Source organism: Filicampus tigris, chromosome 16, assembly GCF_054856515.1.
Source record: "Filicampus tigris isolate MCC_2025a chromosome 16, RoL_Ftig_1.0, whole genome shotgun sequence".
Classification (NCBI taxonomy): domain Eukaryota; kingdom Metazoa; phylum Chordata; class Actinopteri; order Syngnathiformes; family Syngnathidae; genus Filicampus; species Filicampus tigris.
This window is the reverse complement of record NC_141232.1, coordinates 14,332,501-14,349,148: the sequence shown is the minus strand read 5'-3', so window position 1 is coordinate 14,349,148 and position 16,648 is coordinate 14,332,501. Positions and strand designations below refer to the sequence as shown.

At 43.9% G+C, this 16,648-nt stretch overlaps 2 protein-coding genes across 3 annotated transcripts in view; both read left to right on the top strand.

Moving 5' to 3' along the window:
• Positions 1-49: 49 nt before the first annotated feature.
• rpsa (ribosomal protein SA) lies at positions 50-2,321 on the top strand. Its single transcript, XM_086056567.1, has 8 exons — positions 50-181; positions 662-833; positions 918-1,036; positions 1,305-1,550; positions 1,625-1,753; positions 1,835-1,994; positions 2,070-2,108; positions 2,181-2,321. The coding sequence occupies exons 2-8, from the start codon at positions 701-703 to the stop codon at positions 2,273-2,275; spliced, it is 921 nt and encodes a 306-aa protein (XP_085912693.1). The 5' UTR covers positions 50-181; positions 662-700; the 3' UTR covers positions 2,276-2,321.
• Positions 2,322-3,049: 728 nt separating this feature from the next.
• Positions 3,050-16,648, top strand: part of ubn2b (ubinuclein 2b) — a 14,201-nt gene continuing 602 nt past the window's right edge. The window contains exons 1-16 of one of the 2 annotated variants that reach the window (XM_086056492.1): positions 3,050-3,690; positions 4,214-4,345; positions 5,535-5,636; positions 5,892-6,017; positions 6,102-6,205; positions 6,544-7,033; positions 7,145-7,215; positions 7,946-8,075; positions 9,274-9,380; positions 9,510-9,620; positions 10,709-10,849; positions 10,950-11,000; positions 11,077-11,116; positions 12,602-14,038; positions 15,004-15,211; positions 16,440-16,508. In XM_086056492.1, the coding sequence (XP_085912618.1) occupies positions 3,376-3,690; positions 4,214-4,345; positions 5,535-5,636; positions 5,892-6,017; positions 6,102-6,205; positions 6,544-7,033; positions 7,145-7,215; positions 7,946-8,075; positions 9,274-9,380; positions 9,510-9,620; positions 10,709-10,849; positions 10,950-11,000; positions 11,077-11,116; positions 12,602-14,038; positions 15,004-15,211; positions 16,440-16,508 (3,634 nt within the window). In that variant the 5' untranslated portion in view covers positions 3,050-3,375. The remainder of the gene's footprint in view (positions 3,691-4,213; positions 4,346-5,534; positions 5,637-5,891; positions 6,018-6,101; positions 6,206-6,543; positions 7,034-7,144; positions 7,216-7,945; positions 8,076-9,273; positions 9,381-9,509; positions 9,621-10,708; positions 10,850-10,949; positions 11,001-11,076; positions 11,117-12,601; positions 14,039-15,003; positions 15,212-16,439; positions 16,509-16,648) is intronic. The other variant, XM_086056493.1, reaches the window with a different exon arrangement.

Sequence of the window (16,648 nt, the reverse complement as noted above, 5' to 3'; positions counted from 1 at the left end):
ACCCCCTGAACCACCGTCCACCACTGCCATCTTTTGATAAAGCGGCACAACTACAACAAGCCCTGTTGAACGTAACCAACCAATCACTGGCTTCGAAAAGTACTATATATACAACGTCATTTCCTGTCAGCGGCCTCTTTTGCCATCGTGTGGTTAGTCTTCCATACGGCGTTGTTTCGTGGTGAGTCCCTACATTGCCTTTTTAGAATATTTAACCTTCAAATGTGTCCGAAGAGTTAATTAAGCGTCTTACTACCATCTTAACAACCCGCGGCGACGTTAAAAACTAGACATGTCACTTTTGCGTCGTCTTAAAACGCCCTAACTAGTTATGCTAACATTTGAAGCTAACTAACTAGCTTGTGACACGCGCTCACTACATGCTGTCCGCTCCGCTCGACTCTACCTACTGCTTTACCGAATAACTTATAACGTGCACGTTGAAATGATACACTAAATTAATATTTTAATTGGTAACTATGTAGCTGGTGACGGCGTATATAATGTGCAGATGTAACTAACGTCACCTGTATATAAAGGAGTTAGAGAATGTTTCAATGTCGATATTACTGTAACCGTACAATATTGGATGCTCAATGGTTAGAAAATTGGGCAGTTCTGGCTTTTAATGTCATATGCTCCTTTTTTTTTCATTCCACAGCTCTCCCACCTCACTCGTAACTCGGGGAAAGCGGTCACGATGTCCGGAAGTCTGGATGTCCTTCAAATGAAGGAGGAGGATGTGCTGAAGTTCCTGGCTGCAGGAACCCATCTGGGAGGTACCAACTTGGACTTCCAGATGGAGCAGTATGTCTACAAGAGAAAAAGTGATGGTATGTATAAATGCTTATTGATATCTAATTTCTTGTTTTATGTACATGTCTTGTAAAGTATCTCAAGCTTGTCTTTCATTAAAGGTGTGTACATCATTAACCTGAGAAAGACCTGGGAGAAGCTGCTGCTCGCTGCAAGGGCCATTGTTGCCATTGAAAATCCAGCAGATGTTTGTGTCATCTCGTCCAGGAACACTGGACAGGTAATTTTAACTTCTTTGCACCCGATTTTCTAAGACTGAATTAATATTAAAATGTGAAAATGCACACTATTAAAGCCGTGCACCGTTGTCGGTGTTCAGGTGTCGGAAGTGTGCAAGAGTAGTTATGGACAGGTTTTCACTTACACCATTGAGGACTGATGTCCCATGATTGTGGTTTGCTAAACCTACGTCACAATGTAAACCATCTTTAAAAATGAGATGAAATTATTCCAAAACTAGAATTGACAACTTTTTGTTTGTTCTTCAGCGAGCAGTGTTGAAGTTTGCCTCTGCCACCGGTTCCACCACCTTCCATGGTCGTTTCACCCCGGGTACATTCACCAATCAGATCCAGGCAGCTTTCAGAGAGCCCCGCCTCCTGATTGTGACAGATCCTCGTGCTGATCACCAGCCACTGACCGAGGCCTCCTATGTGAACATCCCCTCCATTGCTTTGTGCAACACTGACTCCCCACTTAGATATGTGGACATTGCCATCCCCTGTAACAATAAGGTGAGCCATAGATTGAAATAACATGAGAACTTTATTCCACAATGGAGCTTGTTTTCTAATTTCTCTGTTTTCAGGGTCACCACTCTGTGGGTCTGATGTGGTGGATGTTGGCCCGGGAGGTTCTCCGAATGAGGGGCACAATTTCCAGAGAGCACCCCTGGGAAGTCATGCCTGATTTGTACTTCTACAGAGATCCTGAAGAGGTAAATATTATTCTATCACATACAGTATCTTGGCGGCAGATCACCAAATACACTTAACTAATGACGTGCTTTAAAATGTAGATTGAGAAGGAGGAGCAGGCTGCTGCCGAGAAGGCTGTCGGGAAGGAGGAGTTCCAGGGTGAATGGACTGCCCCTGCAGCAGAGTTTGCCCAGCCTGAGGTTGCTGACTGGTCTGAGGGTGTTGCTGTGCCATCTGTGCCCATTCAGCAGTTCCCAGCAGGTAGGATCGCTTCAGTCTCCACCTTTTCACTGCTATTGCAATCCGGGTATTGAGCTTTTTTCTATTCTTCCCCAGGTGCTCCAGCAGCTGTAAAGCCCACTGAAGTATTTTCAGGTGAGAATTATTTTAAATTCATGTTTAACGTTTTTGGTGCTTTCTTACAATTTTTTTTTTTTCCTCTTGCAGAGGACTGGAGCAATCAGCCTGCCACAGAGGACTGGTCCACTGCTCCCACTGCCCAGGCCTCTGACTGGGGTGGTGCCACTTCTGATTGGTCTTAAAAAAACACAAAACTTACCATGCCAGGAAATAAAGTGTTTCATACCATTTTTGAGTCATCTTTTTTTTTTTTTTGTTTCAACTTCTGTGCCTTTTTAAATGTTGCAAAACAGTCAAATGACACATGATGCACTTAAAATAATCCACATGAGGGTAGATGAATAACATGGGACTGGTAAATGTACAGTAGATGCAACAGTACTGCCATGGTTAACTCATGGGACCCAGAGGATGCTTGTTGCTCGTACTTGTTCTAGAAGGGATGCAGTGTCATTCCTTACAGCGACCACAACCAAACATGGGGAGGGGGCTGTTAAAATTATCGAGCTCTTTGTATCAAACTTAAAATGACAATTATCTCAAGGACAATTGTATCTGTGTATTGGACAGAAACTACAGGACCGTGGTGATTTTTTTCCGGGGGGGGGGGCGGCATAGGAACTCCTCCAAATGGCTTCCTACTTGAGCAGAACGTCGATAACGTGTGTTGCCAAATACGTGTACGACAGTGACGTGCATTTAGAGGGCAACCTTCAGTTGTTGAGGCATTGGAGCACTGCTGAATATAATACTCTGAAGTTTTCTTTGTCTTCGATGTGTACACTGTACAGTGCTATAGAAAACTGGAGCGGTCGTGCAGCATCCCGCCTGTGCAGAACAATCACCACCTCCACATTCGCGCTCGACAGCCAGGTAGGCGTGTCCCTGGGCGGTTCTGACTCTGCTATTGGACGGACAGTGTTTCCTTTCCTCCTCGACTTCCGCTTTCTGCACGCCCAACCACGGAATAATGATAATAATGATCAAGATGGCTACTACAGAAACCTTCTTTCTGTAGCTAAGCATAAGCACCAATTTCATGAGATCACTTCAAACTGCAGTTTGTAACCCTTAAAGTCCCTCGTTGGCGACGGGGGCTACGCCAGGAACAATACTATATGGATTCATTACGGACTTTGAGGAAATATAAGTAATTGTGTCGCCTGTAACAGTTATTCAACGGAAGCTAGCTAGCATAGTAACCAGCTAGCAACTATCTCCGGCGTTAGCCGACCACCCGCGGAGGAGCCTGGCTCTGTTTCGCGAGTCGGTCTGTGAACAAATGGCAGAACCGAGGAAAGTTCCCTTCGTCACCCTCTCGTCATTCAACACATCTACTCCGTCGACCCCGGAGTTGAGTAAGAAACGCCGCCGCGAAGATGAGGCCATGACTTTGGGCAGAGACGGTGGTGGAAGTGTGGTCGGGTCAGAAGGTGGCGGAAGTATGTTTGGCACCGCGCAAGGTGATGTTGCCGAGCCCGAGGAGGTGAAACCGACCGTCCGGCTCAACCTCTCACTCGCCGAGCCAAGTGAACGTGGTTCTGCCGAGTTCAACTACAGCGAGCTGGTGTTCCCGACGCCTTCACGTCCCTCTCAGGTGAGGAGTGACTTGAGCCCTAGGTACTATTATGTGATCAATGGGGGACTCGTGTGGTGCACTTGACCCGTATACAATTATAGTATTATCTTCCAAGAGTTATTTACGGCACAAAACGTGACAATATGAATCTTTTAACGATCAATTATTTATAAGATAAGATAAGATAAGAATGCCTTTATTGATCCCACAGTGGGGAAATTTTCATTGTTACAGCAGCAAAGATATAGGTCACACAGGAACGGCGGCATAATGTAGCCATTAATGTATAACATTGACGGCAAACAAATACTAGAACATACAAACACAGTAAAAATGTAATTACCACGTAATTCATCATAGCAATATAATGACTTTAAGTAAAATGGACTCTGTCATGTCACAACATTGCTTACTTGGACTGATGAATAAACCATACACCCACCCAACAAGCGGAACTGTTTGTTCTTTGACAATTTAAATCTGTTGCTCATACTATGCACTCGGTAATTACCATGTTGTCCCTTTTGACTTTTCCTTGTAGGTACAACTTGCAGCAGCTTCAACTGCCCCAAAAGGACTCGCACCCTCCCTGGACCCCAACGACCCCCTTGCCGATGATGAGAGGGAGAGACGGGAGGTTGAAGAGTTGGCTAGGAAATTTGAAAGCAAATATGTAAGTTTTATAATAGTTGCTGGTAGAGCTGGGTGAGATGGCCTCAAAATAAAGTTGTGATTTTTTTTTTCACATTTTGCGTTTGCTTACAGATAAAGAAACTGACAATGACATCCAAAATAGCATTTACTTAACTTTTTCTTTTCCCCCTTGGTGGATTTGCTTTCTCCTGAAATCAAGCAATCTCTAAAATTCTTTTTTGGGGCATCACCTTGCATCAACTTCCACAAATATAACAGAAATATATGTAATTTCTTTTCCTTTATGGATAATGCTAATAATATAAGTGCTTCCTCCTGGAATACATTTTCTCAAGCATGTATGGAAAAACAATCTCTAAGAAATTAACATTTAAAATGTTCAACAAAAGGAGCTGTCACACTGCATGGCTCCGCTGGTCACCTGTCTGTTGTCGAATGCTGTACTGCTTCCATCTCTCATGTACTTGTCTCATGTACTGTATATAGTTGTACAGGCGAGTCACGGCAACCTCCGCAAAATATTTGCAGTGCCGGTCAAAAAGTTCTTTGCTTTTTCAATCTGTATATGGGCACGATGCTTTTGGCAGTGAGTGGTCAGCACGATTGACTCTGTGATTGCTTTCAACTGGGCTTCTTCTTCCATCCATCCATTATCGATACCGCCTATCATCACAAGGACAGCGGGCGTGCTGGAGCCTATCCCAGCTGTCTTCGGGCAGTAGGCGGGGGACACCCTGAATTGGTTGCCAGCCAATCGCAGGGCACACAGAGACAAACAATCACACACGCTCACAATCACACCTAGAGACAATTTAGAGTGACCAATCAACTTACCGTGCATGTTTTTGGAATGTGGGAGGAAACCGGAGTACCCGGAGAAAACCCACGCAGGCACGGGGAGAACATGCAAACTCCACACAGGGAGGCCGGAGCCGGGATCGAACCCACGACCTCTGAACTGTGAGGCGGACGTGCTAACCAGTCGAACACCGTGCCGCCCGGGCTTCTTGTTATATGAAAAAAGTCTGTTTCTCAGTGGATGCCTTTTTAAAAAAAAAAATGTCACAGGGCAGTAAATTACAATGACAAATACTTAAATTGAATTCATTGATCAAATAGATTGATCGGCCAGCCAATTCTTAGATACTGTCGCTAAGCAGACATATGTCTAATCATGGTGTGCTATTAATTTCATGCATTGTTTGCAGGGTGGTGCCTCCAAGAAAAAGAAAAAAGACAGGATGCAGGATCTCATTGATATTGGTTACGGGTATGACGAGACCGACCCCTTCATTGACAATTCGGAAGCCGTGAGTTCTTACAGCATGCACACATCATCAGGTTGGGCTAGGGGGTTCCACTTGTCTCAAACAGTTCCAGTTCCTATTATGAGTGTTTTACTTGCTGCTGCTACAAATGTTTCTATTGGTTCTATATTCTACTCCGTGCTTCTTGCATATCGACAGTACTGATGTTATCTCAGACTGCAAATTTATTTTTCCTGAAAAAAAGCTATCAAGAGTGTTGTAGTAGTACAAATGAACTGTTTTTTCCTTTTTGCACAGTATGATGAGCTGGTTCCGGCCTCTCTGACCACCAAACACGGAGGCTTTTACATCAACACAGGCACTTTGCAGTTCCGAGCTGCATCTGACTCTGAAGGAGACGATACAGAGAACAATCACATCAAGGTACGTTCTTTGCACCTCTGTAAATGCACAACCATTGTCTTTCATCGAATGTGATCATACAAACAAACATCCTTCTATTAAAAGATGAAAGATGGAGAAGAGCGGGTGATCAAAAAGCGGAGGAAGAAGCAAGACGGTGCTGTTTTGGAGGAGAAGAAACCCAGGAAAAATAAAGTACCAAAGCCCGGGTAAGGTTCTAACTTTTATGTTTTAGCATTTGTCGAAACCGGTCTTTTAAGCATTCAATTTGAGAAAAATGAAGCCTTTTTTTTTTTCATATTGAAGCCTTTGTGATTTGAAAATTGCATTCGATTGTGATGTCGATTTGAATTTGATCAATTGTTCAGCCGCTACTAGACTGTAAAGCCCCTAAAACAATTGCTTTCAAATCTGCTCCAACGCGAGAGCTCCAACGATGAATGGCAATATGGTTGGGGAACACAATATACGTACCTAATGATGTGGCTCGTGTTTCTTTTGCATTCTCAGCAGTCAGCTGAACATTTGACTTTTTGTGCTATGACAGAGTGTCGTCCTTGAATCGGCCAGAAAAGAAGAAGAGGAAGAAGCTTATGAAAGATTCCCTCCACCTGGCCAACATGTTGCGGCGCTTCACCAGGGAGAAGGAAGAGATGCGAAAGAGGAACATAGCTGGTGCCGGTCTGCCACGACCCCAAGCCAAAGTGCCCGGTGCTCACACTTCGCTTGTCAACAGCCAACCGAAGGCTGCCGGTGGCAACGACTGCAACATGGCGGACTTGACGCCTGACCCGGCTGTGATTTCACTTCTCGGGTCAGCCAACAATGACGTGTTGCAGGACATGATGGGCGATCTGGACTTTGGGATGCTGGACTCTCCGCAGTCCTCCAGTCCTACTCAGGGGGAGAACGGCTCCTTCGGCATGGGCCATAAGGCAGGCGCAGGCCGTATGTCGCAGGCTAACATGATGAGCCCTCCATCGCTGCCCGCTGGTCTCCCGGGCCCTCTCTTGAAGCGCATCGAAGACCTCAGAGCGGTACTATCTCACTTAATCCGCTGTACCCAATTTGGTCATGTTTTTACTTCCTGTGGAGAAGGCTAATTGGACGCAAATGGGACTAAGTCTAAACTTTGTTTCTTGTCACAGGCGTCCCGTCAGTTCGACCAAGAGGGCCGCAAGAAGTTCTTCACAATGGACATGAATAATATTCTACTAGAGTGAGTGGCATTTAGCTTTTGATTTTTGCCAACCATTTTTGAGATTTCTTTATTGAATATTAATGCGCACTATTCAGAAATATTAGACTAGTACAGAACAGCAAGGGACAAGTGGCAGTTCCAGAACAACATAAGAAATACACAACATAGGATTGTGGGTGAGAAGTGTTATAATGTGAAGTCAACCCAAAAATTGTCTTTACAATAATATGTTCTATGCGCCTCCACTAGTCTAAACACGGCATTCTGATAAATATTGCATTTATGGAATATGAGTTGATCAGCAAAATCCACCCGTTTTTAGCCATCTCAGGGGGCGGCCATTTTGTCACTTGCTGTCGATCACAGTTGCTCAGGTAACAACCAATCATGGCTCAGCTGTCTTCTGAAACTGAGCCATAATGAAAAAATGTCTGGATTTGGCAGCTTCATTCATATTTCACAAAGGCTTAATTTTTAATTCAAACATTGCACCTGTTCAACATGAGCCGGAGCATGCTCCTCCACCTGTGCTTTTTATATATATATATATATATATATATATATATATATATATATATATATATATATATATGTATATATATGTATATATATATATATATTTTTTTTTTAGACAACCTTCAACTTTATGTTTTGGCTGATCAAAGTGTATTTATAGATTTTTGTATTATCTTATTTATTATAAGCATAACCCTCCGTCTACGTGTGTGTGTGTGTGTGTGTGTATTAGTATTGATTTACAGGTTCAGGAGCAACCAGCAGATGTTCGTTCAGCTGTGTACTCTCACTTGGAGGCCTTTGTTCCATGTAATAAAGAAGGTCTGCTCAAGCGCCTTAAGAAATTGAGCCTCAACATACAGGTAGGTGGCGAGATTGTGATCATCAAGTAGTCTCTGTAGTGTATTTGAAAATGTGTGACACGGGCGTTTAGCGTGATGATATTGTTACAGAGGTGGTATAAAACTGATCATTTGCATGCGTTGATATACCGTACCACCCACTGGCTCAAACAAACACTTTTTTATATTAAGGACTTACATTTATTTTATGGCTCCTTGCCATATATATGATTTTTTTTCTTGAATCATATATTATACTCAAATGAAAACACAGTGATGGAAATATCATCCTAACATGATGATTTAGGTTAACATAATTTTCTTCAATGTTTTCAATATAGGCTTTGCGTTATTAATATCTTGTATATTACTGAATATAGTATATTGTATCATATAGGCTCCTCCTCAACTGAATATTAAGGCCCGACCCATTAATTCATTTATTGTTGTAAACAGGACGTTATTCACCATCTATTTTTTTGATTAATGGTCGTTTAATTGGTTATCAAAACTTTACTCAGCCCAATATGGGAATCTCCACGGGCCTCAAAAAACCTTTATCAGCTGGGCCCTACTTAACACCCTCACTAGGTCTCCATGGCCTGTCCTCAACCCTCTTCTTCACTGATCCACTCCATTTCATTTCATACTTTCAGACATAAGAAATAAGCAATAGAAATAATAAACACATGATAATAATTCGATTACGAGAATTGTAACACTTTAACCGGCTGTAATTATATGTGTCTTTTCACCTGCACTCGTCACCTCGACATGAAAAATACGTACTCGCTCACTTTGTAAGACATTGCTGAAAAGCCAAAATTATACGGTGTAATACTCGTTTAAACACTTTCTTTCTGATCAATCAGATGAGCTTGGTTACAAATTCAACTATTTCTTCTTCTCTTGGAGTTTATTCATCTTTCTCGCAGTGACTTTCAACTGTTTCCAATACAGCTCTGTAATACTGCAATTGCAGTTAAAAGTAACATCTGTTTTATGCAACGCTGTCCAAATAAATGACAGTTTACAAAATTATGTTTTAGAGCTGGATGTGTCCCAAAATCAGTCTGATATGGCCGCCTCCAAATTTTCTATGCAGTAAAAACCACCGTCACCTCACGACGAGCTTGCAAGCAGTGTCTCTATTTAGACGTGAATACTGCGCCCTGCATCAAATCAAATTGTTGACTGTGTCGCCCCCCTCTTGGACCAGGACGACCGGCTCCGTACACCACTACTCAAGCTGAAGCTGGCAGTGTGCAGCGTGATGCCAGAGCAAATCGCTCGCTACAACATGGACTGTATTGCGAAGGTGGCAAAGTAAGTCCAAATCATCTGTTTTTTTGTGTATTACTTCGGACAGTCTGCCTAAGCTCCTCAATCAGATGCCACACATACGTTGTATGAAAGCACTTGAAATACCGCTTGGTTGCTTGTCGCTCCTGACAGACAGCACTGCGAGGAGGGAGAAAAAAATGCTTCCGAGGATGATGATGAAGAGAAGCCGGGCAAGAGGGTGATGGGGCCTCGAAAGAAGTTTGTCTGGGATGACAAACTCAGGTGTGTGTCAGTTCTTCCATGACAAGGTCAGATTGTGCTGCTATTGTAAAAATGTTTTGTTTTTTGAGCACTAATTAAGAGGAGGGTGTGTGGTTTGGTATTACACCCACACCTTTAGCAGAGCTGGGCACTTGACCCTTCTTTGTCGGTCCGGCCGCGACCCTCCGCCCTTGACCTGGGTACCCTTCCGGCCGCGACCCCCCGCCCTTATTCATAAAAATGATCAACCCCCGCCCCCCCCCCCCCCCCCCCAAAAAAAAGTGTCCGTGATTGACGCCGCCGCGGTAGGGATGCTAACGGCAGAGGCTTTTTAAAGATCATTTGCTGGCTAATTTACTATTCAAACACGCTTCAAAATGCGCCACTAGTACTTTACTACTTACCCAACTGCCTGTGCTTACTTCCATTGCAAGCCCTGGGGTTGGTTTTGTCGTATTGTAAGATGATTTGTGTCCAACAGACGGCCAGAAGTCGCAGTCAACAAGTTATTTATTTTGCACACTTCCCCTCCTTCACGGCCTTCAAAATAAAAGCATACCAGCAAACCACTATACACAGCAGGTTTGCTACGGCATATTTCCAGAAGTAGGGAAGACGCCAGAAAAAGTTCATGAACTCCACCTTGATGTGCCAGACTAAAATCCACTTCCGGCCATGCATAGTCCAGCCATTTTAAAAAATTTGTCGCCCACAAACCCCCCAACCTCCACCCCCCGCCCCAAAAATGGGCATCCGGCCGGGCCGGAGGGTCCGACCGGTCCGGCCCAGGGACGGATTTCCCAGCTCTGACCTTTAGTATCTTGCCACTAAAGATTTATGAAGCGTGTGTGGGACTCGCAAGATGCGTAAAGTGCATGTACGACTGACTAATCCAAAGCAATAAGTTGCTTGCACTACATAAAAAACAAATAATATTCATTTGGTCTCCTGGGCTTCCTATCTATGAAAGTGAGTTGCGATTTTAATGACTGGGAAAATGATTATAATAATAATAATTATTACACTATCGAAGTCGTCATTTAGCAAGTTATTTTTTGCACTGCTGTTTTGCTCTCAACTGAATAGTGAGTATTTTTTTCCTCTCTCAGGTCGTTGCTATGCAACTTGGTGCGGGTAAAACTGAGCTGCTACGAGATAGAGGGCAAGAACACTTCTCCCGAAAATTACCTCAAAGCCTTCATGGAGACAGAAGTGAAACCCCTTTGGCCAAAAGGTTGGATGCAGGGCAGGTGGGTTGTTTTTTTTCTCCGGACTTGTTTTTGTCAAGTTAAACCCTTCTATTGGGTGTTCAGTAGTCACTCCCTGTGTTGTTGTTTTTTTTTAAACTAGGATGCTGTTTAAAGAGAGCATCATGGCTCATGGCCACCTTACTGGCTACACGTGAGTAAAGCTACGGTTCAAACCCGCCGCGCGCTACGACGTTTCCAATCACTGATTTGACTTGTGTTCATTTCAGGGCAAAGAAAAAGATAACCACACCAAAGGTCAAGCCAAAGGTGACGCTTGTTTGCATGACAATCAGATGCTCATCACAACTCTTTATTGTGTGAATACTGTAAATAATAAGTGCCAAATGATTTATCATCGCATTCCCACTCAGGCAAAGAATAACATGCAGATTTTTGATTGATCTGTTCACTCTAGTCTGGGAGATACTATTCATGTTTTTTTTCACACTAACATCAAAGTTGGAAACGTGACACCAGCGAGGGGAAAGCTCAAATCTGACATTCAATAACAGCAGCGCACACAGAAAAATTAAAAGATCAAATGATTTGACGATATTTAGTTATACTATATGCACCATTTTACCACCTGTTCCACATGGAAAGTGGTGTGTAGAGATCAGGGGTGTCAAAACTAATCGACAATTAGGCGATGATCAAATTAAATGGTCGCTATTTTGAGTCACTGTGTACCTAAGTAAAATAATCAAAATCTTCTGGTTTCATCCTCTTAGCAGTACATTTCTGTTGTCCTCCATGAAAGCAGGCTCATTATCTTTTGCGTTTAATCAAATGAAGATGTTGGCAAATATCTGCTTTTACTTTGGATAATAATGATTAACATTTTCCCTATTTTCTGACGGATCAACCCAGTGACGGAATCATAATCAATTTGTGGAAAAAAAATGTAACCAGTTTAATCAGTCGCAAAAATAACACCGCTCAACAGCAAGTTTTAATCTGGGATAGCTTTGTGTCCCTAAAATTTTTTTTGAAATGTCTTTTTCTCGCACATCAGGTTTTCCAAATATTATTATTTTATTTTAATTTTGACCTACTAAAGCGTGTGCAATATGGATTTTACCTTGCATTGCCATTTACAGCTATGATGTTTCAGAAAAAAAATCCATCTGTAAATTCCACCAGTATTACTATATTACATGTTATAGTATTATTGTGAAGGCCCGATGTGCTAGAAAGAAAAACAAGGGCAGAGTCAGAATCAGCACAAAATCAGCTAGAAAAAAAAATACTTGCATCTCTAATTTAAAAAATGGAGTAAAAATATGTTGGTCAGTGTAATCTTTGTTCTCTACAGTCATAGTATGAAGAACCTGTCATGCGATAACCTGCTTGTACTTCAAGCTAAAGTAGCCTCAGAAGTACCGGCACCGGCATCTATCAAACTAGTAGCCATTTGCATTAATCAGTATTCAACAAGTAGCTCTCAGTTTCAAAAAGTACACCATCAATCCCTTTTGTATTTTATTGCTTAAGTGATCTTTATTTGTTCTTGTTTATTCATTAAATAATCCAAAATAAACAGAAATCGCCGCTTGATAAACAGTCATCTGAAAAAAAAAAATCCATTTTAATGCACATTTTAAAAATTCGATTAATCGATGGAATACTCGATAATCAACTCTAAAAATATTTGATATTGAGCTCTGTAGCACACATTAAAATACCTAATAGCTACAACCTGCAATTCCCTTCTTTATATGAAGGTGGTTAACTTGAACATTTGTTTGTCAGGAGGCTGCGTGGGTTCAACGGACCACACCTTCGGCAGGTGCCACCCCGTCCCCCGTCAGCCAGGTTGCTAAGCGACCGTCTCAGTCGCCGTCTGAGCCCATATGCCTCGATTCCCGCGACGACGATCTGGCAGTTCCCTCCCTGGACTCCATCTCCCAGGCGCTTATGATCCTCGGCAACGCCGCCAAGGGCCTGGCGCAGGGGGACAGCCCTCCCTCCCCGGATAGAGCCAAGAGTGTCGCCAACCCCGCCGCCGCCCCCCATGCCTCCGCACTCATCCAGCAGCAGCAGCAGCAGCAGCAGCAGCAGCAGAAAAAGAACTCAGTCAGCACTCCCGGCTCCAGCAACCCTCGCTACACGTTCTCGTCTTCATCTCCCTCCGCTCCTCTCTCTCGGCCGTCCTCGGTCACCTTCTCGCCCGTGTCCTCGGTCAGGGCGGACGCTATGGGGGTCGTGAAGGGCCCGGGGCAGGTGCACAGACACTCGGTGTTGAACGTTCAGAGACCCGTGGGTGTCGCAGTGCCTAAAGTCAACTCTCCCGCATCTGCGTCACCGCCTAAACCCCGCCCCCCACCCACCGCGTCACCCCTTGCGCCTCCCGGATCAAAGATGGGGGTCTCCACCCCCACTTCGGGCCTCATCAAATGCAGCAATAATAAAGGAGTCAACAGTAGCGACCCCGTCATCATTACGTCCCCTCCGTCTCGACAAACGACAGCCCATCCGCCGCCCGTGCACATGAGCCCCAAAACCTTCCTGGCGACACGCCCGTCCCTCACCCCGCACAGCAAAGCCTCTCCTGCGCCCTTGCCCCACCTGGGGGTTCAAACTACGCAACAGTCTGGCTTCATCACCCCGATGCACGCCACTCTCACAAAATCCAGTCACAGCGGCGTCACGCCAGTCGTCAAGCTCACACCTCGCACCCTCAACTCGGTCGTCAGCGCCTCCCCTCGCACCCCCGCTTCGCCCGTCACCACTCCGTCTCGCAGCCTCGGCTCTGTCGTCCCCACCCAGGTCATCCCCACCTCGTCTCGCAGCCTCAACTCGGTCGTCGCCACCTCCAGTTCGCCCACGCCCTCCCCAATCCCCAGGCCTCAGGTGACTCCCGCCATGCAACAGTTCTCCTCCAAAAGCCCCGCAGGGTTCCGCCCACCATTCGCAGGTGCCCAGGCGGGCGCAGCCAAGGTGGGTCCAGGTGGTTACGCTTCCCCCGGCAACCAGAAGACTCCAGTCATCATCAGCAGCAGCACAACCAATAGTAGCCTTATCAACACTTCATCCATAAGCAAACATTCAGGAACTGCCACCCCCTTGACGGCGCCCTCCTCCAACCCGCCGGGCCAACGCCAGAGGTCGGGGGGTGTGACTACGTCTCAGGGGGCCAAACCGGTGACGTCGGTCCCGTTGTCATCGGCCTCTCCTCAGTTGCCTCAGGTTGGTGCTCACGCGATCTTTCTGTCTTCCTCTCAGCCAATCACGGTTGGGAACGTGGACGCTAGACCAAAACACAACGTGACGAGGCTCGAAAACATTATTCTACATCATCTACATTATTGATCTGCAGTCGTGAAGATTCCTAGACAGTGTATCTTTTTGTCGCACAATTCAGATTGGATCCTAGTAAAAATACTTATAAAGCATCTTGAAGTGGTCCCAAGCTTGAAAAAAAAAACAAGGAATGGAATAGTTCAAAGTTCAAATAGACAAAATGTCCCAAAGAAAAATATTAGCTACAATACATGATAGGGAATTGTTAAATTACCTTGCGATTGTTTTATATATGTATATATATATATACAAATATATATATATATATATATATATATATATATATATATATATATATATATATATATATATATATATATATATATATATATTTTTTTTTTTTTTTTTTTAATTATAAAAAAGCAAAATAGGAGCTAATGTTTAAAACGCTACATGTTATATCAGCCATGCCCACCTCTGGTTGTATTGCTATAAATGTATATTAAAATGACTAATATTAGGTATTTTTCACCTGAATTTGTGACTAATATTTTTAATGAAATAGTTTTTCTCACATGAATTATTCTGGACGCAAAATGAAACATTTTGTCGGAATATCTTTCTCGTTTATGTAAAATAACACTTATTTTTCCTATTCGAGATTTTTTCAAAAATGCATTTTTTTCAAACTTTAAAAAAAAATGTTTGTCATAATTTTTCAATTTTTTTTCTCGCTGTTACATGACACAATAATACTGTGTGGCGTGCTGCTATTGTGAATTTCTCTGTAAATGTCAACACAAAACACACATACTGTCCACGCTGTGTATTGTTTCTCGCATGTAAAAACTTGTGCTCAGGCTCACATTTAAGGTGCAAGCAACTCGTTTGTTTTCCCCTTTATTGCTCAGGCGTCATCAGCGGGGGGCAGCGGTCTACTGGGCTCCACCCCGTCTCTTCCTCTGGGATTCGGGATGCTGGGGGGTCTGGTTCCCGTGTCGCTTCCCTTCCAGTTCCCCCCACTGCTCAACCTGCCCCCGTTGGGCGCGGCCGGCTCCAGCACGCCGCCTACTAGCGCTGCGGCTAGTACCAATGCATCCTTCTCTACCTTGACTCAGAGTGAGTGCGGGCCGTACACATACGTCGCATAGTCTACACACATTTGATAAAATGCCAGATTTTTGTGCTAAAAATATTTAGACCAATATAAATCATTTAAAACCCCTTTCACCAATAAAATGATCAATTGCTGTTAATACTGTGAAAACAGTCACCAAGTGGCAAACATTTAGCACAACTGTGACATTACCAAGAAACGGCAAGTACTGGCTGTTTGGTCCATATGCCAAACCAAATCTAGGTTTTGAAATAACAAACATGAAATTGGCCATTACTTCCAAAAGATACGTTTGACTTAAAGTCAACAGTTCTCGGCAGCGTCCTACCAGACCTTGTCTGTGACGGGAGAACTTGCTTTAAACGGCTTGTTTTTATCAAGCTCTTGCTTTAAAAGGGAAGTCAACTCCCAATAATATGTTCTCTCACTAGTCTAAGCATGGCATTCTGATTGATGTTGCGTTAGTGCAATTTGAGTTAAGCAGCAAAATCCCCCGTTTTTAGCCATGCAGCCATTTTGTCACTTCTGTCGACAGAAAATGACATCACAGTTGCTCAGGGCGCAGGTAACGAACGATCACGGCTCACCTGTTTTGTGAATCTGAGCCGTGATTAGTCATTATCTGAGCCCTGAGCAACTGTGACATAATTTGCAGTCAACATCAAGTAGCAAAATGGCCGCCCCCTGAGATGGCTAAAAACGGGTGGATTTTACTGCTTAACTCATATTCCACCAACGCATTATTAATCAGAATGCCATGTTTTGACTAGTGGGCCTGTAAAGAACATATTCTTGTCAAGACATTTTTGGGGTTGACTTCCGCTTTAAAGTGTTAAAACAATCACAACTACTGTACTATATAGACAAATGAACTCCATCTTGATAAATCGTGCGATGTTTACATCGATCTGCGCGTACCACACAGCTGAAAAACAAATGCAGAATCTACTGTACGAAAAATTCCCCTCGTGATTGTCGTATGAAATGAGTGAATGATTGCGAACAAAGCCTGTTTGTGTTTGGCATGCACCCATTTTGTTGGCTTCAACAACCCTCGCCGCACCTCAATCGTTTGTCCTCGTGTGCTGATTTCTGCCGTCACCAACGTTGCGTCGGTCACATTCCCCATCTGCCTTTTTGGTTTCTTTCTTGTTCATTCTTACCTTTCCTTTTCCTTGTGCCCTCCCTTTTCACCACCCCGTCCTTTGTGCCCCTGTCCTGTCTCCTCAGATCTGTATAAGAGTCTCCAGTCGGGGTCTCAGGTTGCTCTGCCTCCTCACTTGCAGCTCGCTTTCTCAGGTAAAATGTGAGCCTCCGTCCCCTGCGCCTTTTCCACTGTTGCTCCTTTCTTGTCTTTCACTGTGTGCTCCGCTCATCCTGTTCTTGTGGCCATGTGCTTTCCCCTCTTTGTATGTAGCCATTGAAGACATTTCCGTAAA

Bases quoted from the DNA above. Each gene is read 5' to 3' on its own strand.
- rpsa (XM_086056567.1), top strand. From the start codon at position 701: ATGTCCGGAAGTCTGGATGTCCTTCAAATGAAGGAGGAGGATGTGCTG. The intron at 834-917 runs GTATGTATAAAT...CTTTCATTAAAG, and splicing joins CTACAAGAGAAAAAGTGATG to GTGTGTACATCATTAACCTG. The intron at 1,037-1,304 runs GTAATTTTAACT...TTTGTTCTTCAG, and splicing joins CGTCCAGGAACACTGGACAG to CGAGCAGTGTTGAAGTTTGC.